Source organism: Cryptotermes secundus, unplaced genomic scaffold (assembly GCF_002891405.2).
Source record: "Cryptotermes secundus unplaced genomic scaffold, Csec_1.0 scaffold235, whole genome shotgun sequence".
NCBI classification, from domain to species: Eukaryota; Metazoa; Arthropoda; class Insecta; order Blattodea; family Kalotermitidae; genus Cryptotermes; species Cryptotermes secundus.
This window is the reverse complement of record NW_019723301.1, coordinates 126110-148173: the sequence shown is the minus strand read 5'-3', so window position 1 is coordinate 148173 and position 22064 is coordinate 126110. Positions and strand designations below refer to the sequence as shown.

Here is a 22064-nt window from a genome sequence, read left to right as displayed (position 1 = left end):
AGGACTATAACCACAAGAGGTCAGTTGGAAAATAAAAATTCTGGTCGTGGGTCTCAAAGGGCTTGTTACCAAGATGAACTGAGTGGCAGTACACTGCCAGATGTGAAGTAACTATGACTCTGAATCCTGACAGACAACCTCTCACCAGAGAGGATGTTGCATAAGGACTATGGAGGCAAGGGTCAAGTTGCAAAAAAAAACTTTATTCGTATGCCTCAAGGGGCTTGGTGCCAAGACAAACTGATACAAGCGACAGTATTATATTGATGATGACAGCAATGACAACATTAACTAATGTCCCTGTGCTTACTTAGTTAAGCACTGTGCTATGCAGATGCATGAGGGACTGGTAATATAGCTCCAGCATTCCTTGCCTTGTCGTGAGCGATCACCTTCACACTCAAGCCACTTTTGTCCTGGGGAAGAACCACTTGAACCCACTGCATAAGAGACTGTGTGGGGCCCAGAGCCAGTCTGGATACTGGGGAGTACAGAATTTGTTTTTCCTTGCCAGGAGTCAAACCCTGGCCATCCAGCCCATAATCTTTTGCTACACTGGCTAAGCTAGCCTAACTCATCCAGCAGTAACATAAGAGTATATATTCTGTGAGATAAACTCAAAACGTTCTTCTTTCATATTAGGCTAATTCAGTTAAGCTTCCATTTGGTAACTATGGAATATACTGTCACCTTCCGCATATATAGGGAACTACAAAATCATCTACATATGTACATTACTTGTTCTGGAAATGATGTAATGCAAGCTTAATCTCCTGGGTACCACCAAAGAAAAAATATATCACGTGATCTTGGTACTCAGAACATGGCCTCCACGCCCAATTTAACAAGCAGGGTCTTATTCTCAGATGTCACTGTGACCTTGCTAGTACCTAAAACAAGACACTAAGCAATTACAAGCATTCACTGTCTGCTCTAACAAAAACAAAACTGGAAGATGATTCTTAATGAGTGGACACTGAAATGTCCACTTCTTGTGCATTTCCTGCACTTGGACAAAATTCCCATCGAACATTCATCACTTATTTTGTTATAAGACACCCTACACTGATTAATATGTCACCTTAAAAACAGTGCCAACTTCATGCAGTTACCAGGGAACTATCAAAATATATATATTTTATTTATTTTTCATATCCTTATTACATACTACACAATGAAAATGTGCAGAGAAGTGGAGGTATAGATCCATGTAGTCTTAACATCAGTACCAGATGAAGACGAGTGGTCAGCTTCATGCCCGTGATTTTACCTCTAGTAATCACTAGATAAATGGCTGCATGAGCCAGTCTTGAAGCTGTGGAGACGAAAAAAAAAACTCTTTGCTCCTATTGGGAATTGAACCATGATATCTTGGCCATCACATAAAGGTAACTTTAATTTTACATCTTATACACTTCTGCAATCCAAAAGAAAGTGAAAAAAGGATGCTGCACAAAACTCACAACCAACATATGCAGTAGAAAAACTTTAGCCATGTTGTTGCTTGTTTTAAAGTGTAACATATATGTATTAAGGCTTTAGGTGTATTGATACAGTGGGAAAAATACTAATTTTATATGCTAAAAAAATCTACGAACACGATGGAATTGTGCCACAAAATATCGACAATATATCATTTATTTCATTTATGATTTTCTTCAACTTCCAATTACAAAGAGTGAATACTATCCATTGTTACTAAACAAAATCAAACTTTTGATGGAGGCAAGTGATATGGCTATCCTATTCATTGATTTCTGACTTGACCATTTGTAAGGAAATCATATGTTCAAGCTAATAACTCTATTATACATGTGACATCGCCACGGAAATCATATGTTCAAGCTAACAACTCTATTATACGTGTGACATCGCCACCTATTAATAACTATGCAACAGCTCTTAATGCTTAACCCGTGCAAGATGAATTCCTTATTGAATCATGAAAAGTTTAACAGTTCCATCTAGTGTGACTAGTGAAGATTTTTCTTATTTCAATTTCAATTTCAATCTTCACCAGTCACACTAGATGGAACTGTAAACGTTTCATGATATTGTTAGTGTGATGGAGCAGAATGAAACAAATCAAATTCCTTATATCTTCTGATCTACACAATGGCCCAAAAGTCAGTTAACTGGTTAGTAATATGTTAATTAAAATGTCAGAAATTTATTTCATACTTACTGAATTTATGAAAACTGTTCAAATAAGATCCTCAATGTTGAATGAACAACTCATAATGCTGTGATAACATTCTCTAGGTTGACTGGCAGTTTCAAATCTAAAAATTATGTTAATATAAGAGGATGTTTCAGGTTAATGTCTTTTGGGCCTATCTGTATATAAAATCCATTACCATCCTCTGCTCTATGAAACTGCAGAATATTGAAATACTTCATAGCGACAAGTGTATTAAATCGAGACCATAAAATGTCAATTTTACATGATCACAAATTGTAAAACTTGTGTTCAATTTATCAAGATTATGAAACTATTAACAGCAAATGATTTCAAAACAAACACTTTAAACCATGAGATCCTAATGAAAAATTTTTCTTACTCATGCAAATCCTCATATCACCCACCAATTACATAATAAAAATAAACACACCATTTTTCTCAGGATGCTATACTGAGATGCAGACACAGGTGTCTTAGTTTATATTTGTGGCCAAATATGAGCTACCAAGATTTTAGCAAGACACGGTCACTATTAATTTCATTAATCCACATGTGAGATCAATACAGCATCATCTTGTTTACGGACCACTGTTTGTTGAAGAAAAATTTAAATACTTACAGACTGAATATACATAGTCACCACAAAAACAAGATATATTAATTAACTTTTATTAAAAAAAAAAACTTACACAAAATGTCCAGAAATTAAATACAATTTATGCTTTTTGAATCAGTAATATGCATAAAATGAATATATTCCCCTATAGGGGGCATGAAATTCCTCCTTTGAAACTCATTTTTCCCAAATATACAGTCACTGATAACAAATGTCAAATTTCAGAATATAGTACACATACCACAAGAAGGGAATTCTTGCTATAGAACTGTGAATGCTATATCACACTATATAAGGAGAACTACAAAGTACCAAAAAAAAAAAAAATAATAGTAAAGTACATATTCTCTAACACCCACCAATCATACAATACATCATTACAAGTCTATGACTTGGGGGAGGGGGAATACAATCAGCCCTCATAACCTGCTATGGAAACATTCATAGTAAATTATTATTACAATATAATAATACAGGTATATCTAAAGAGGTACCTTAAACATAATGATCAAACTATTCAAGTTGCTACAGGTGCTGGATGCATCGACTGTTCATGCTTTCTTAATGCCAACATGGTACGATATGTTTTGTCACATCTATGACAGGCATATGTATCCTTAGGCATGTGTTTTTCAGCAATATGTCGAGTGAGTTGAAAGTTCATGAGGAACGATTTAGAACAAAGAGTGCAGGAATATGGCCGAAAGCCTAAATGAGTCTTTTTGTGACGCCACAAGATGGCCCTTCTTGAAAATGACAATGAACACTGGTTGCATGAGAAGGGACGTTCGCCTGTGTGAACACGCTCATGGTCTATAAGGTGTTTTCTGATTCGGAATGGTTTCCTGCAATACTGACAGGAATACAGACCTTCGTGACCTGCTTCTTCATTATTATCATTGGTTACAGGAAGTGGTTTTACGATACTCTTGATGCTTGGAAGAATTTTCCTTGTATGCAATCTCTTGTGTCTGCTCAAAGTCGATGAAGAACTGTAATCTTTGAAACATACATTACAAGTACGGCGTTTCGATACCATTTGTCCCTCAGTCACATTCTTTTCAGTATTTTCTAATTGAGTATCAGCTGGTGGTGGCTGTTCCTTCCCTAGGGAGGGACACCTTGTATGCCATCCTTTGTGTCGTATCAAAGCCTTCTTACTACTGAAGACCCTTTCACACATCAGGCATGGGAAGTGTCTGGCTTTTTCAATTTTTGGAGCATTTGCAAATGAAGAAACTTTTGATTTTCCTAAAAGAATGGTTTCTTTTACCTGTGTTGTTGTTTTCATTGAATGCAGTATTGGTTTGACTGATAATGCTGATTTTCCTGGAATCAATGCCGTGGGTATTAGATTCTTAATATAATTTCTTTTAGGAGGGCAATTTAGTTTTCTGTGTTTGGATAATGATCCACTATTAGCGAATGATCTATTGCAATAACCACATACATATACTTTATTTCCTTTAAATGGCAGTAAATGGTCTGGTTCCAAAGGTTTCCTGGAATGCCATCCTTTATGCTTGCTTAAAGAAATCTGGTCAGGAAAATCTCTCTGACATAACAGACATGGAAATTTCCACACCGGATCTGTCAATCCAGTGTCATCAGAAGGGTTCTCTGTTGCTGAAGTACCTGATATTTCATCCATCTTGCAAAAGTCTCTCTTCACATGGATCAGCTTGTGCTTACCCAGTGATGCCGAATCAGCAAAAGTCTTATTGCAAATGTTACATATGAAACACTGGTCCTCTTCATCCAGTTCACTTTCAGAATCTTCAGCATATGGACTCATTCCCAAAGCACCTCCGTGCTTCTTTCGTTTATGTCTGTTTAAGGTTGAAGAACTGTTATAGGAGTTTTTACAAACACCACAAGTATATATCTTGAGCTTAATGTGCATTTTTTTATGCTCATACAACTCAGCTTTGGATATAAATGTTTTCCCACATAGCTTGCACCGGAACCTTATGGATGAATTATGAAGTCTCTGATGCTGTTCCCAATTCTTCAAACCATTAAATGACTTTGAACAAATAGGACATGTATAATATTTTGATCGCGTATGAACGCCCTTATGATTATTCAAAGTCTTCAAATCTGGGAATGTTCTTGAACATACATTGCATGTATATTCATGGTCTTTACCTGAATGGATTTTGGCATGCTTTATTAACAAGTGTTTGTATGCAAACAATTTGGAACAGATGTTGCATTTATATGCTCTTCCACCCATGTGGATGATCTTCATATGGTTCTCAAGCAGTCTTTTGTTTGAGAATTTCTTAAAGCAGACACTGCATGTGCACACATACTTAACAAAAGACTCCACATCATCGATGTCCTCACATGGAACATCAATGGTGATCACTCCCTCCTTTTCACCTTCTGGTTTCTTATTTTTCTCAACAGATTTTTTACTACTCTGCTCTACCATACATAATGCTTCTTGTTCTTCTAGTGCTGGAACACTGAACATTGCACGAATATCCTTGTAGCTCATCTCCACATTATGAGCCAATCGCATGTGTTTGTGCAAAGATGAAGCATATCCCATTGAAATATTGCATATCACACAGGAAAACAGTTTAAGTTTTGTGTGACTTGTCATATGTCTTCTGAGAACAGACTGAGTTTTGACCCATTTTTTACAAACTGTACAACTATATCCATTACTGTGGCTCATGTTAACATTCTTTACCACTGGTTTTGAAACTATAGCACTGGGAGTGGTTTTAGTTGCAACTACAGCAGCAGTGGAGGCAGCAACATGTCCCCTCATTGTATGGAATCTCTTGTGACTCACTAGTGATGTAACATTGCTGAATGTTTTCTTACATATCTTGCATGAATAACGTTTGAAACCATCAAAATTGTGTGTTCTCAAATGATTACTAAGAGCTATTCCACCATTAAAGGATTTACCACATCTGCGGCAAGAGAACTCGTCATGGCTTCTTCTATGCAACTGTAACTTATTTACAGTGTCAAATGTCTGTCTACAGATGTAGCAAGGATATGAGTCTCCAATGTTAGAATCTGCTGTCATGGGAACACTCGATTCAGGTTTTGGAGGTTCTGACTTGGCAGTGAAAGTGCTACATGTGAGCTTATGCTTTGTATATTCAGACCGGTTCTGGAAACCTTCAGAACAATCCTGGCAAGTATATGGTTTCTGTCCAGTATGTAACCTTACATGTCTATCTAGATTTGATTTACATGAAAACTGTCTGTCACAATAACCACAAATGTGACGGGCTTTACGATGAACTTTCTCATGTCTCAAGTAATATGACCTAAATGGAAATGATTTCCCACATGGAATACAATAATAATGCTGTTTTCCATCGGCAGCAGGAAAACAAAAATATCGCTTTGGGCCGGACAGAACTGCATTCTCATCTTGATCGATTTCTGATGGAGAAGAGGACAGTCTCTTCTTTCGAAGAGTTAATGGCTTCCTTCTTTTTGGTTTCTTCTTTAGATTGCCAAACTCCACTTTAATTTCTTTCCCTACTTCAATGACTACATTATTTGTTCCATCAAAACACTGCACATCAGCTACAAATGGATCCACTTTATCATTTTCTTTTGACGTTTCTGTACCTAACTGTTCTACTAATATAAGGTCAGCATCAATGGGTTCACTCTTGATAGGTCTCACTGGCAATGCTCTAGCAGAATCTGTTGCTGTCAAACTTAATGGATCATGCAAAACTTCAATATTCAAGTCTTCTGCTTCATCACAAACATCACAAACTTCTATGTCTTCCTGTTTTATGTCCAACAGAACCTGAAAATTATAATCAATATCAATACATATTAGCAAGTGTTCTGCACTCAAATGAAGCTCTACAAAACAGTAAAATTACTTTCTGTAAACTTTTTTTTGCTAGTGGGGTGGGACTAAGTCCCTTGTACTGCGGCCACTTCTGGCCTATTATACCAGTCCCAGATGATAGGCGGGGGTGATTGTGGAGCAATTGGTGGAATGAAGATTGGCAGGGGGAAACCAAAGTACTCGGAGAAAACCTGCCCCAGTGCCACTTTGTCCACCACAAATCCCACTTGACCAGAACCAGGATCAAACCCGGGCCGCCGCGGTGGAAAGCCAGCGACTAACCGCTTGAGCTATGGTGTGGCCCTTGTGTAAACTTAATCACTGACAACAGTCTCATACACACAGATTACTCTTCTCTGTCTCATATACATCTTATCTTACTACGACACGTTTCCGCTGTATATGGTCATCATTAAGTATGTGTGAGCACTACTAAAACTGTTTCACATTTAGTTATATATGGACACTGAAATTAACGATATGTACTTCTAAAGTCTTCCAAAGCTAGGCTGCCTTTTGAAAGCAGGTTAAAGTCCACTGCTGGCTTCTAGAGCCTCTTCCTATGGCATGAATGTGGCTCAGACTTCAGGAGGGTAATAGTACAAAAGAAATGAGGAAAGCAAAACTTGTACATTTACAATGGTTATGCCATTATGCAGCGAGAAAGGATAATATTCATTGTACATACATGCAAGTTGTGTAAAATTAATGTTTTAATACTGTAGCATCTACAGCTGTTGCTATGCAACAACCATGAGATGGTAGGATATACCAAGGTAGCTTCTGGGCAAGGGCTTGGTAAACACATCTCCACATCAACAAATCAACATGCAATGTAAGAGGTATTGTTGGAAATGGGGTGTTTCTATATGGTCTGTGATGAGGAGTCATCTTGAAGACAAATGAGGTGACCAAGTCAGTTCTGTATGGGAGTCTGGCAAGAGAACTTCCACACGTGACGCTGAAGAATTTCCACTGTTAGAAGCCATTGCCAGGGAACATCTGGTGCAGACAGAGCAGGCTAGAAAAGGCTTAGCAGGTACTGTAGTGATTTGTGAATTGTGGAGATTAGCGGTGGCACTGTAATTGCTTGTAGTTCTGAGTCATGTGCTCAATAAATCCATATCCATTCCAAAACTCCATCTGTAGTCACACTCTAAATTGTGACGATGCAAGGATCATTATAGAATACAAATTAAGGAGAACGTTTTTGGCTCCAAATACTTCAGCATCCCTACAAACGACATTAACAGCTGATGTGCATCTAGCAGAGGAACAAATTTTACATAAGCAGCAGTCATTGCATAGTTTCTGATGCACTTAGCAGGAACATGAAGAACAATAGTTTTCAAAAGAGAAGGACAGAATTTTGAACAATGTAAACTTCAATAAAAAAAGAGTACATTGAGACGATGCCTCCTCACATGCAAAGTGTGAAATTTTAACTTGTCCAAAACAACAGAACAGCTGTAATGGACTTGAGGAAAGAAATGATTAAAATACAGCACCGCAAACCTCTGCTGGACGTGTTCCATCTTGTTGGTACCATTTAATATAACTGAATTCCTGACAACAGACGGGTATTCCAGCTAGATCTAATTAATGTAATATTATATAATCTGTACATGCATTCATGGAATGAAAAGGTGAAGGGAAAGCTACAAACTAGACCCAACAAGTTGATGCAATGAGAAAAAATATGGCTAATGTGGTTATGAAAATGAAGTTTAGAATCATACATCAGTACATTAGTTTTCCTCGAGAAGAATATAACTTTCATTTTACTGACACTGAGTTTCATACAGCTAGCACTACACCAACATTGTGCAGAGTTAATGCCTGACTTGTATATTGCTGTCTTCAGGAGATTCAAAGGTTCAGCAGATTTTGATGTTGTCAGCAAAAAGTATATAATGTCCTGATGAAAGGGGTGCAAAATGAAATAATTATATCTCAGAAAACATTTTTTATATACATTTATGAGTTACACCATTATAAAAGGAGATTAAGTTTTTTTCTGAGTATATAACTTTCTCGATAAATTTCAATATGGGTTCCCTTGGTGGCACTGTTGACTGTGGAATTTGTAACTGCAAGCTAGCAGTACAGACTGATTTGCGCGGACTTCACTGGAATGCCTCTCTAATGCGACTGACGGTATCTTCAGAGGTCCGTGTCTTTCCAGGAGATTTTACATGCAACAGACTACCTGTAGTCCTCAGTTTGTTGTCCCAGAACCAAATACTTTTCTGTGTAGGAGGCTGACATCCATATTGCGTTCTAAAATGACGCCGGAGAGCCATAAGAGATTGCAACTGTGCTAGCCAAAACACGCATTGACCCTGCTCCTGTAGCATCGACATCATTATTAACCTTGCCGAAGGTAAACTGCTGGCAAATGCACATAAGCCGGGCACAAAATAAAACTTCCAGAGTTTTCCTTCCCAGTGACATAAACTGGATACATGTATGACAATTAGTTTCTGAGATATAAATTTCTTATTTTGGATACCTTCTATCTGGACACCTGTACTTGGTGTGGGTAACTGCATCACATAAGTCATTAATAAACATGCTGAATTGCAGGAGGCCCATGACAGGTTCCTGGGGAACACCATAGAGAACATTTAAAGGTGAGGAAAGAATACCAGAAACACCAACCTGAGATTTCCACTTCGATAGCTAACTGCTAAACCAATATATCATAGTCACCAGAAAGCCCAAATACACTAAGCTTATGAAAATGCAGAAAATATGGGACAAGGTCAAATGCATCGCTTCAATAAAACAAAAAAATGGCATCAGCTTGTCTCTGAGAGCAGACCAAAGGCGAAATAATATCGACAGACGTTACCAAAATGGTGATGCCAGATTTAGATTTGGGGATCCCATGATGATGAGGACTAATTTTAAACTTTAGATAATGCAATACATGGTCATTAATATCAAATTAAAATAATTTGGAAAAATGATTATGAAGGGATTTTGGTCTGTAACTGCTAACAAAGGCACTGTTGCCTTTTTTAAAACAGGAATAACTGCTAAAGAATGCCGACGTCTGGGATGTGGCGCTGCGTAGATCTTGTGTGAACCGATGTTTTTGGAGAACGTGTCACCTCCATCTTCAGGATAGAAAAATCTGTGAGTAAGGAACCAGCATGAGCAGGTAGCTAGCAGACTTGTTCACGGTGGCTCCTTGCTCACCAATTTTTCTTCTCTGAAGATAGAGGTGACACATTTCTCAAAAAACGTCGGTTCACAAGATCTACACAGCGCCACATCCCAAAAGTTGGCATTCTTCACAATCACCGCTGTCAAAACCACAAATCCTAAGGAACATTCCTCTTTGCTTCCATAAGGTAGGAAAATACAGCTGAGATAAGCTGAGATCAAAATTATCTTAAGAACAGGTACTAATATACTGGTACAGCCCTTAATAATAAAGTCAGGGATGTCATCAACTCCAACAGATTTGGATAATCTCAGCTGATTAATAGCTTTAAAAACATAAAAATCAGAAACAGGAGCTAAATAAGAGTACATAAATGGATGACAAAAAGGTGGGGAAGATAAGACAAAGACTGCTGTATACTGACCGAAAATGCTTTGAAAACTTGTCAGCAATTTCACAATGCTCGATTAAATGCTTACTATTAAATTCAAGCTGGACAGAAGTAGAATTTCTTAGGATGTGACTTCAAATTTATTTAAATATACTGAACTTGAGAGTTATTATTTCAAGTAAAGCAAACCAATTCTCTACTTCTCCTACACTCAGTGTACTTGAAATGTGGTGAATAAATTGTGGTCATCCTCTATGTCTAGTTCATGCATGCCCATATTAACATATGGTGCAAGGACAAGAATGAAACAGACATTAGCAGCCTAACAGCACCTGAGAAGAGTTTTAAGAAATACAGAATACACAAGAAACTAAAAAACAAAAAAAAAAAAAAATTAAAAATTAACATCTTGGAAAGTAACACAATAATGGAGAATGATGGAATGGGGAATGCTTTAAGAATGAATGAAGAGGAGGAAGAGCAAGCTCAAGATTGGACCAACTGGTTAGAAGAGACATCCTGCAAAAGGAAAGAAGGAAAATGAGGAGCTCTGGGAGATACAGACTGATGCAGGGGCTTGATTGCTAAATAATCCATATAAATGTGGAACTGAGGAGGATGGGGGAAGTAACATCTGAGTCTTTTAATGAAGATGTCAATTATGTCACTGCATAGTTTCCCACAGTTTTAAACATATATTACAGCTCTAAATCACCACAACTGTAAGTCTAACTTCAAAACACTTACAGAATTTGCTCTTGACTCAACATCATCATGTATTTCTATCATGTCATCTTCATCAGGTGGTTCCTGCTTCACCTCTATGCTCTGCAGAAAAAAAAAAGTTTCAGTTAATATATTTAAAAATACTATTAATATTCAAAATTTTAAATTTACTGGATGATACTCAGACTATAAGAATTCACCACATACTAACATTATAGTAATCCCTCGTTTAACATTTAAACGACGGACTTCGAAATAGTGGTAAGCTTGAGCTGGCCGGAGTTTATTTAAATGCCTGCTGCTGGTGCGCGTTTAAATGCTCATTGCTACTCTGCGTTTAAATGTCCGTTCCTATTAGGCGCTTAATCAATTTTAAGCATTGTGTTTAAAAATGCTGTATCTTCCTCAATTTTTATGATAAATGGATGGTATTAACTTTGTTTATATCAGCAAAGAACATAGTGTCGCATATTATAACAGAAGATTTGAAATTTTTATTACAAAGTGTTATACTCTATTTTCAATTTTTTGTTTTAATTTTGATGTGTACTGCAAAAATGGTTTCCCAGTTCTTCACAGAGTTGTTCTGCATTATAAATTCATTTCTGTTTGTAACACTTGGCGAATTTTAGCAATCCCTGGTGTCATAAAACAGATGGAAGCAATAAAATCATTTGGTCTTCTGCTAGCCCTGCTTACACTCTTCAGATTTTTTAATCTTTTGACTGAAGGACAGAAGAATGAAAGCATGGCTATTCAAGAGAAAGCTAGAGGGGTCCCTTCTTCAGTGCTAAGACCTTCCGTTAGAGCTGCAAAAGTTTACTGCCCCTTCTATTTGAATGAGCAGACAGCTGCATCGCGGCTAAGATACAGAGTGTGATCTGTTTTCTGTGTGTTCATAGTGAAATCGAATACTGTAGTATAATTTCAGCCTATATATGCATCAAGCAGGTAACAACAAAAAAGGTATGTACATCGAATTTTACAATATATTTTTAACATACCTATCTGCAGAATCTGCAATAAAATTACTGGATCGTGGATAAGTTTTGGCATAACTCATACGTATATTTTTATTTGCTGTTGTTCATTTAGGTATCAATTTAATTCCTCTATTAGGGTTTTACTCAAGTCTGTCTGGTAATTACTACATTTAAAAATAAATAGTTAGGACTGTGCATGTGCTTCCACTAGCGGAGTTTAAATTCCTGACTGGCACAAACAGGGCACTTCAGCACTTAAAGGTTAACACAGGTCTCATTAACATAATTTTGATTACACAAGACATATTTAGACACTCATCTGGTACAACTGGGGTTGAGTTCTGATTATCCATGGGTTAGGATGTGTGTATGTGCAGATCTGAAACACAGACTTGTGCAAATTTAAGGTCACAGCGTATCTACATCTGCCACCCAGCCTCACAGCAATGCCATTACTCTCGCTGTGAGAAAATCAAGTGTACTGCACCCTTCAAAAACTTGTAACAGCTATCCTTCTTTTTACATTGTTCTTTACTATTTTCCATAAAATATGGCCTTAGAGTGTAAATTTGGTGATACTACTGCAAGAAAAGCCAAATGGTAAAGAATCAAGGACAGAAAACTACATGCTTTATAAATCAGAGTAGGACAGCTTAAACCACAACCCACAAAGCATATGAAGCACCACAGTACCTCTTTATGCACTCCCAAATCTTAACAGTAACTCACAACTAGGTTCATTCCTAGGATACGGCAATCAGGGCAAATGCTCCACGTAACACAATCTGGCATAATGGTACTTGCTTAATTTATGGTTTCATCAAACTGATTCTATTGATCAGTATGTTCATTAACTGGTATTAGTCTGGTGTCCACACAATCACAAAAACTGCTGGCAAAGACCTTTCAATGTTTTAGTGACAGAGTGGTTAGTTACCTCAAAGGAGCATGTGGCTATTCGTAACAAATGACAAATACCATTAATTATTCTACCTGTGCCACCTAGTTTGGGGAGGTGTATTAGCTTATCAATTCTCCAAAAGAACTGCAGTTAGCCCAAATCTTCAGCTTCCAGCAGAACAGGTGCAAGCTCAGCATCACTTCAAAATTGGAGTTGTAATGTATCATTCAAGCTCCAGTCAGACCATATCGATGAGACATTTATGTCGTGCTGATTCTGATCTGGGGTGTTACATCGCATGGACATGTGCAATGTCACCCACATCATGCAGCACAACAGGAAAGATTATATTTTAGAAAGTGTGTAAAACCATGAAGGAATCTGAGCTGCCCTGGACAAAACTAAAAAAGGTGATAAGAAATGGGCTGAAAACAGGTCTCATGGGTAGATTTAAGCAAGAAATGGATAAAATAAATCCTGAATTTTCATGGAACTTACTGCATCACCCACCAACAGCCATGCCGTGGAAAACCTCTAAAGTTTGAACATTATGAAATCAGATGTCAGTTTCATTCAATCATCGCCAGTTTCAGTCTCTTTCATCAGACAGACAGACACTGACACTGAACACAAAGACTGAATCATGGGGCAATGTAGAAACATATTTTATCTTTGAGATTAAGAATAAAAATATTTATGAATGTGAGATCAACCACCATTTAAATGACCTAAGTATCAACCTTCAAATTAAACAAAAACTCATGTCTGATATGTCCGAGACTGTCATAGCTTTTGAAATGAAGCTGACACTATTTTGGAAAGAGTTGGAAAAATGTTAACCCATGTCATTTTTCTTCCTGTGATTTACTTCACAAGGATGGATCAGTAAGTGTGCCCTTTCCAAGCATGTCTGTTCTGTATAAATGACTGACTCCTGGTGAGAACTTCTAAATAAAATTCAATGCCTCTCACAGCCATGCAATAAATATATATGTATCTTTGAAGATTCACCCTCCATTGAAGTGAGGGATTCTCCACATGTACATATTTCACATTTTTAAGGCAAGTTTAGGCCATTTTTTAAGTTCTGTGCTGGTTACAGCAGAGACATCTGAATGCTTCAGCCCTTGTAACATATTACATCTCTTAATGTGGCCCTCGTGCCTAAAAGGTTGTTCACCCCTGAACTAGAATATGGTGAAAATGTAGCACCTGTTTTGTGTGTTATGTTTAAAGAGACCTATTTCCCAGAAGGCAAGTATGATTCTGGTGTCCATGGTATAATTCATGAATGCCACCCCTCTCCACCAGGGTGAAACAAGAGATTACTGCATTCAACAAAACTGAAAAACATGTCATACCAGGAGAGGATCACAAGCTATGTCTAAACACAAATTCTGAACTAAAATCTACTGCCATTGGAACAATGCAATAGAAACACAAATTTCCATGGCCAGGCATGTTATGCAAGTATGCTCTGTACCTACTGTCATTTTAAAGACATAAGATTAATAAACACATCCTCTATATACTTTTTAATCTTTCATCCCTTTGGCTACATTTCTCATTACATTTATGGACTTTAACAGCACAGTCTCATACCTTACAAAATCCAATACAGGAACCCTCAATAAAACCACATAATACAGCATTCATTTATTTATTCTTTTCAACTGTCACCATAGTACTGATTTCACCAATTTTTATGGCTGATGCATATAACAACCTTTAAATATCACTTCATGTACATGCAAATTAGAAAGTCTACATGAAACAGAACATCTAAAACAAACTGTGATTAATGTTTTCATGGCAAACATAAATGAAACACATACAAATTTTTAAGCCATATTTATTTAATCATTTTTTTCTGATAAGGTACCCCCACATATCCCCATCTCCATTTGGTCTGGAAGTGATGTCTCATACAGGTATGGGTATGCAATAAATACATGATGTCCATTAAACTACTCGTACATGGCTATGAGCTATTTGTTGTTACACACCACAATCTGTGTAATGAACATGGAATTTCATGCTTCTTCTATTGCTTGCAATAAGAAACAAAGGTTTGTTTTGACAGGGTTCACTTTTCCACTATACTACCTCATTTTAATACATGTTTTATTAAAAATTCTGTATCTTCTTTTTCCCCAAAATGTAGCAAATGAATGTTTCATTAAAGTGATGGGGTATAACCTAAAACTATGTATCCTAATATAAAGTGCCTAATGCATATACAAAAGAAAGAGTCAACCTGAATCACCCTTCNAAGAAAGAAAGAAAGAAAGAAAGAAAGAAAAAAACTACAACTTTCCAGTTCCTTCAGAGCAGAATATGTGCTGGAACTGCTACTTTTGGATTCAGCAATATTTTATTCTTCTAGTTCCTGACAAAATTCCTGTTGTTGCATCCCACACTATTACATATGGGAAATTATATACAAAATAGGTGAATAATGACCTCAAGTGCTTGGGTAACCAGCTGTCATCCTTACATAATCCATTCTGGAAGATGTGTAAGCCCCATGCATCTTTAAACAGATTGTAACACCCTTTTCATACATTCCATCAAGAAGTGGATTATGTAATGGCTAGATCACAAACCAAAATGGATCCTTAAATATACTTTTATTTTATTTCTGGAACCAGTCAGAACCCTGCTTCTACATTTTCAATTTTCAAACCCAAAATGCAGAAAATACATGCTCCAATTGAAAGTGTTTTTTTCTTCTCAGCTATTTTATAATGCTGTCAATATCTAGACTAAACAGCATCACATGGTAGGCTAACTGATGAACTGGAAAGGAATTTAGTAATCAGTATACAACAAAGAACTCACTGCATTCTTCTAAGATGTTTGGGTGTCACAGCTCAGAAGACCACATTATAAGTTTTCACTGCAATGTAAACTTCAAAACTCAGACACTTTCATCAGGCCAATTAAAAAAAATCATTTTGTAAACAACAGGAGTTCATACCAACTTATAAGATCTAGTCTGGCAGAATATAAATACCAGACATGTTAAAATGGATACATATAATGAATCATAGGGAATAAACAGGTGACTACTGCCTCATGTTTGTTAAATGGATTATGCTGCAAGAAAATTTGTATAGCTGGTCACAAGATGAAAATGTTCAACACAAATTGTGCCTCATGACATCATACATGATCTAGTTAACACAAGACAGTTGCCTCATAACATCACAAGTAACCACACCTTAACCATGCTATAAAACTGGCACCTGCAGACTAACAACTTGAGTTTGTACACATTGCTCAGGACTACCTACACTTCACCTAGGAACTAACAGATTAAACACAATTTGGATATAAGCACATATCCATGTACAGGGGATGGACAAAAATATGGAAAAACCTCGTGAAATGCATGCCTGAATTGAAGTGTTTATTTTAGCGACGTTTGTAGGTCACACTGTCGAATCTGCCCAAGACCACTACCTGTACAACCTCCGCAATACGTTGCAAGCTTCATTTGTTGTCGAGACAGTGTTCTGTGCAATTTTTTGTGCATCACGTCAGAGCTAACAGAATTCGAACGCAGGCAAATTGTTGGGGCCCACATGGTGGGTGCTTCCGTAACCAAGGTAGCCGAGGCTTTTGGTGTTTTGCGAGGCACAGTATCCAAGATTATGACCACACACAGGAGGACTGAAAAAACTGCATTCGATAAACACCAGTGTGGATGGAAATGCGTGTTGAGTGATCGAGACAGACAAACATTGCGTAGGATTAAGACGAAAAATAAGAAGACTACAGCTGCAAAAGTGACTGCTGAACTGAATGTCACGCTCAAAAACCCTGTCAGCATCAAAACCGTATGAAGGGAACTCCACAAGCAGGGTATTTCTGGACAAGCTGCAATTCCAAAGCCACTCATCAGTGATCAAAATGCCACTAAGAAGAGAGTGTGGTGCCGAAGTCACAAAATCTGGACTATGGAGCAATGGAAGATGGTCATTTGGTCAGATGAGTCCACCATCACACTGTTTCTAACTTCTGGCCGAGTTTACGACTGGAGAACGCCACCACAAGCTTATGATCCAGATTGTTTGCTGCCAAGGGTGAAACATGGCTGGGGTTTGATCATGGTATGGGCAGACATATCGTGGTATTCTGTCAGACCCATCATTACCCTGTAAGGTCACATCACTGCCAAAGACTATGTAACCATTTTGGGTGACCAGGTCCATCCCATGGTGCAAACTTTGTTCCCCAATGGTGATGCCATTTACCAAGACGACAACGCCCGTTTTCACACAGCTCACATCATCCAGGACTGTTTTTTTGAGCACGAAGATGAAGTGTCATGTCTGCCATGGCCCCCACAATTGCCAGATATCAATATTATTGAGCCTTTGTGGTCTGTTTTGGAGAGCAATCTGCGTGCGCGCTATCCACCTCCATCATCAATAAGAGAACTTACCATGTTTTTCAGGAAGAATGGTACAAGATTCCCTTGCAAATCATACAGGACCTCTATTTATCCATTCCAAGGAGTATGCAAGCAGTTCTGCAAGCCAGAGATTGTCCTACACCATATTAGTCATGGTAATGTGTCTTTTGTTGGGTGTTTCCATATTCTGTCCATCCCTTGTACATAAATCTCATACAACAACTGACAACAAGTATGTACAAATACCATATACCTAGCCCACAAGACCACTTTGCCAAGATGCCAGTACAACCACATACCTCCATAAACTGGAGATATACATGTGCTGTTGCAACAGAAACCAGGAAGACCACTATATACAGTAAAAAGTAAAGTAAAGCTATCCCTGTAACAGGCCGTGAACAGCCACAGGGTTGAGAAACATCGAGACTCCCACATTTTCTAGACAATCGGCTCACAGATGGCGATGAGGTTGTCAGTCTTACGTGCCAGCCACCCTTTACCCCCCCCCCCAGAAGATTCCTGGTACTCATTTCTGTTAAGAGGATTAGTCAACCCCAGGGCCATAGTGTGGCTGGAAGGATTAGGTCAATTGAAAAAATCCACCTCATCAGGACTCAAAACCATACTCTTCCGGCCTGTAGTATAGTGCCTCAACCAACTATGCTACTTGGATGGGGGGGGGGACTATAGACAGTATGTCATCCAAAACACCCTCCATCACCCTTCCACACAGACCCTCCAACCAACAAGAAAGTTCTGATTAAAACACATAGAAACACTCAACCCATTATGCCAATATTATATACACATAACCTCATCCCCAATTTAAAATATTTTAGTGTTTTAATACCAAAATATAACACATATCTTGATGTAAAAAATTAATCCAGTTTACTGAAATTCACTCTAACATTAACCTGCAATTCAATGACTCTGTAATTATTTACTTATTCTAAACCACCTGATGATGATCCATTAAAACTGAAACATGCAGTGGTATAAAATGTAACCACAATAAATTAAACCCGACACCGTGTTTTATATTATTGTCAGGTCACTGCTGTGTAGATGACTCCTATACACTGTGATTATGTAACTCAGTAGGTTGCAAAGAATAAAGTTAATCTCTAAATTTTTAACACTACATGGAGATAATTTCAACCATAGGGTAATCATGTGAGAGGAGTCTGGGTGAAGTGGGAACCAGAGAATACCCATATCCCTAAACATGACTGTCCAGTCTATTACTTCCTCATTTTACTGGTTATCACATTTGATATATAGATAAAAGACTGAAAGAAGTTCAGAAACATGTCAGGCTTTTAATCAATTCTTCAGTGAATGAAACTGATCCAGCAGATGATCAGCCCCTAGGAGTGTTAAAAAAAGACAACTCAACATGCATGTAATTCCAATAAGAACACCTTTTAGAAATAGACCCTGAAGTAATGAAACGCAGTGAAATATTTGAGAGATAACCTACTGAAACAGAGACATTCTTAGTAGATTAAATAATAATTATAAAGAAAAAAAAAAGCTTACCAGACTTACAACACATAACGGCAGTCAAAAGACTGCCACTTATATCTAAAGCTCAACCAACTGTTCCTCAAACAAAACAGCTGATCTCTTCTTACTACCAGCAGTTGCCATGACCAACTTTGGAACTGCATGCACAGTTTATTAAGGTTTTGACACAGCTTCACATTCAGTACATGAAAGCAAACATTCTTTACAAAATGTTATTCTTTCTTGGAATGAATAACAATACAAGCCAGACATGAGATGCTAATAATTTGCAAACAGAAATACTTTTGCAATGGTAGCAAAAAACATAACCCCTCAACACAACAACACATATAAAATTAAACATACCTTGAACTTCAATATATGTGGTAGTTAACACAAAAGTAGAAGGGAAATCACAGTTCTAATATGTACTGCCCTGGCTCCATTTGGTACAGAAGTTTGTACAACACAGAAGCATGAGTTAGTCAGTTGTGTACTAGGCCACCTGCCTATGGGATACCAGAAGAGGGACGAAGTCCTAAAACTTGGTAACCCCATACATAAGATTCTTGCACATCCACATCTTTTGTTTAATTATCTCAAAAACCATGACTTACAGAAAAAGTGTACTGGTTATAAAATGTGTTTCATGCTTCTTTACAATGTATACACTTGAAATGTAGCCAGAAACTCATGTAGGTCTTCAAATGTGTAACAGCAACAAAATTACAATTACTTGCTTTCAATGTGCAGAAAAAATAAAGCAAATTACAGCATAAAACACAATAACTGATAAAATATTAGGTAAGCAGATACAGAAACTATCCACAGAGAAATGACAAACCCTAAAATCCAACTGCTTAAAAAAAGGAGGGGGATTTGTTTTGAACTAGCATTTTTTATATTGTAAAATTATGTCATATTCTGTTATCATACTACACTGCAAGTTGTCAAAATATGCATGAGAAAAATACCTCCAAAATTAAGAAACTGGAATACTGAAGTTAGTTAATGAGAGATGTAATTCCCATTATTTCAAAAGAACTGTACATCTGCAAGACATGGTTTTTTTTTTGTGGGGAAATAACAAAATTGAATCTCTTAAGTTTTATTCCCTAGAATGACACTAAAACTTGAAAATATCAAACATCATGAGAAATTTTTGAATGACAAGCTTAAATGAATTTGACTGATATTTTTAAATAAATACAACTGGCCGTTCCATTACGAATCCATTTTTCATGCTGCAAGGTAAACAATGACCATTCCTGGTATTATAATATCCTATACTTTGCTAACCTTTTCTGGCTCGGCCTGTTCCTGCAATTTGTTCAGCCATTCCTTGAGTGTTGCCTGGGAAGAGTCACAAACCTGCTTGAACATGTGCCATGTGTTCACTTGAGACAAACAATTCTGGCATATCAGTTTTGGGAGTAGGTCACTTATCGACACCTAAACAAAGAAACGACATGAATTTAATTTACAAATCTGGCTTCCATTGTGAACCCATGCCTCTGTAGGCTAAAAGCGGGCATATACACTGGAAGGGGGCGATAGTACAAATTACATTGCATTTTCAAACGTAACGAAATAATACTAGCCTCAATTGAGACACAGGCCAATATTCTAAAGGAAAGGGGTACACACTGATTTCCACTTTCTTCTTCGCCAAAAATTGGCAAAATGCCTCCGTCTTTTGATAAGCATAAACGACATATTTCACTCATATTATACGGCACATCATTATCTACATCTTTCATGTTCAACATATTTTGGGTTTAATCACAATCACAACTGGCTACATTGCTATTACTATGCATCAGTCAATTGATACTTGTCTCTTTTTGACGGTAGGTATGTGAAGCTGCCTGTCCTATCATGAAGTCATCGCTGAAAGATTACGTCGGCGGGAAAATAATACGAAATTTTAAGTCCATTATATTGTCTTTTATCTTCATTTCATATCTGCACACATTTCGCTAACTTAGCAGTACGCCCTGAATATTATGAACACAAAAAAATATTTTCGATAAGAGGTCAATACTTCTGGAATACTTTTCCAAACACACAACAATCAAACCCCTAAGAAAAAATCAAGTATGACTGTCCCGTAAGACTGGGGAGGGAAGTGCCTATATAATCCTTGCCGTACTGATCCGTGGCCCCTGCTTTACTGGTATTCCGTGATTGGCTATGCCACTGATTACTTGACTCTCCATGACGTGTGCTAACCACCATGGGTGGCGCACTTTACGAAAATTGTTTGCGGGGTTGTATATGAATATTTCAAAATTACACACTATAAAACCTCCTCACTACTATATCAAAAACGTTCTGGAAATTTATAAACAACAAACAAACTTTCTCCTCTTTGTACTTAAACATTTATCTTTCTTCTTGACATGTAAACTTCATCCCTTCTTGTACTTACAAATATATATCTGTTGTGCTAGACATGAAACATTGTGATACTCCCACCTTTCCTAAATCACATCTGAAATTAAAAAATAATCTCTCTCCTCTCAATCCACTCATTCATTCTCCCTGCTTAGTACCCCCATATAAATCATTAACAAGAATGAAAGTGATAAAATGGCCCTTTACCTACCTGGATCCTTCATTTCTTCTTTGCCTTTATAAATCAAATACAACAAATTCATCTTCCACGCTGTAGGAAATTCTTCTGCCTCGTATATCTTATTACTTGCCTTAGTTATCATTTTACCAATGCTTTCCTTCTTAAATATCTACTTCCAAATTCATACTGTACAACCAATTCATTCCACTTTTACCTTTTTTTCAAAAATGTGTAAATTTCTTCAATCTAATTCTTCTGCTCATTCTCTGCCTAAATGTTTAATTTCCTTCATAAACCCTGACTCCATTCTTCCCCAACGCTAGGTTGTAATGCCATGTAATCTGGAATCAGCCCAACTTTTGGATGAACATATCACCTTTTCTTTCAGAGTTCAAGGCTAAGCTAAGCAAGACAACAGCAGAAGCAGGTGGCACACTGAACCTGCCACCTACTGTTGATGGTTTCTTGTTCACACTACTCTTCAACCCTTAATATGGAAGCGATGTGTTCCTCCAAATTGTTTAGCTGTTTTCAAACTGCATGACATTTCCCACAGTGGTGCCCCAGTTTTAGGCCCATGTCAAGTCATATGGGATTTGTGGTGGACAAAGTGGCATTTGGGTAGGTTTTCTCAGAGTACTTTGGTTTCCCCTGTCAATTTGCACTCCACCAAATGCTCCACAATCATCATCATCTATCATTTGGGGCTAGTACAATAGGCCAAACAGCAGAAACAGTACCA

General features: G+C 37.4%; 1 protein-coding gene across 1 annotated transcript; it reads right to left on the bottom strand.

The window, feature by feature from the left end:
* Positions 1-1604: 1604 nt before the first annotated feature.
* Positions 1605-20852, bottom strand: LOC111861712 (zinc finger protein 721). The gene is made up of 4 exons (XM_023846499.2): positions 20346-20852; positions 20044-20196; positions 10950-11030; positions 1605-6591 (listed from the first exon to the last, which is right to left on the bottom strand). Exons 1-4 carry the CDS (start codon positions 20511-20513, stop codon positions 3316-3318), a joined length of 3678 nt encoding a protein of 1225 aa, XP_023702267.1. The 5' UTR covers positions 20514-20852; the 3' UTR covers positions 1605-3315.
* Positions 20853-22064: the final 1212 nt, after the last annotated feature.

Excerpts from the sequence above, each read along its gene's own strand:
- LOC111861712 (XM_023846499.2), bottom strand. The coding sequence starts at position 20,513 with ATGTTGAACATGAAAGATGTAGATAATGATGTGCCGTATAATATGAGT. Across the intron at positions 20,197-20,345 it reads TGGCCTGTGTCTCAATTGAG|GTGTCGATAAGTGACCTACT; the intron begins GCTAGTATTATT and ends TTCTTTGTTTAG. Across the intron at positions 11,031-20,043 it reads AACAGGCCGAGCCAGAAAAG|AGCATAGAGGTGAAGCAGGA; the intron begins GTTAGCAAAGTA and ends TTTTTTCTGCAG.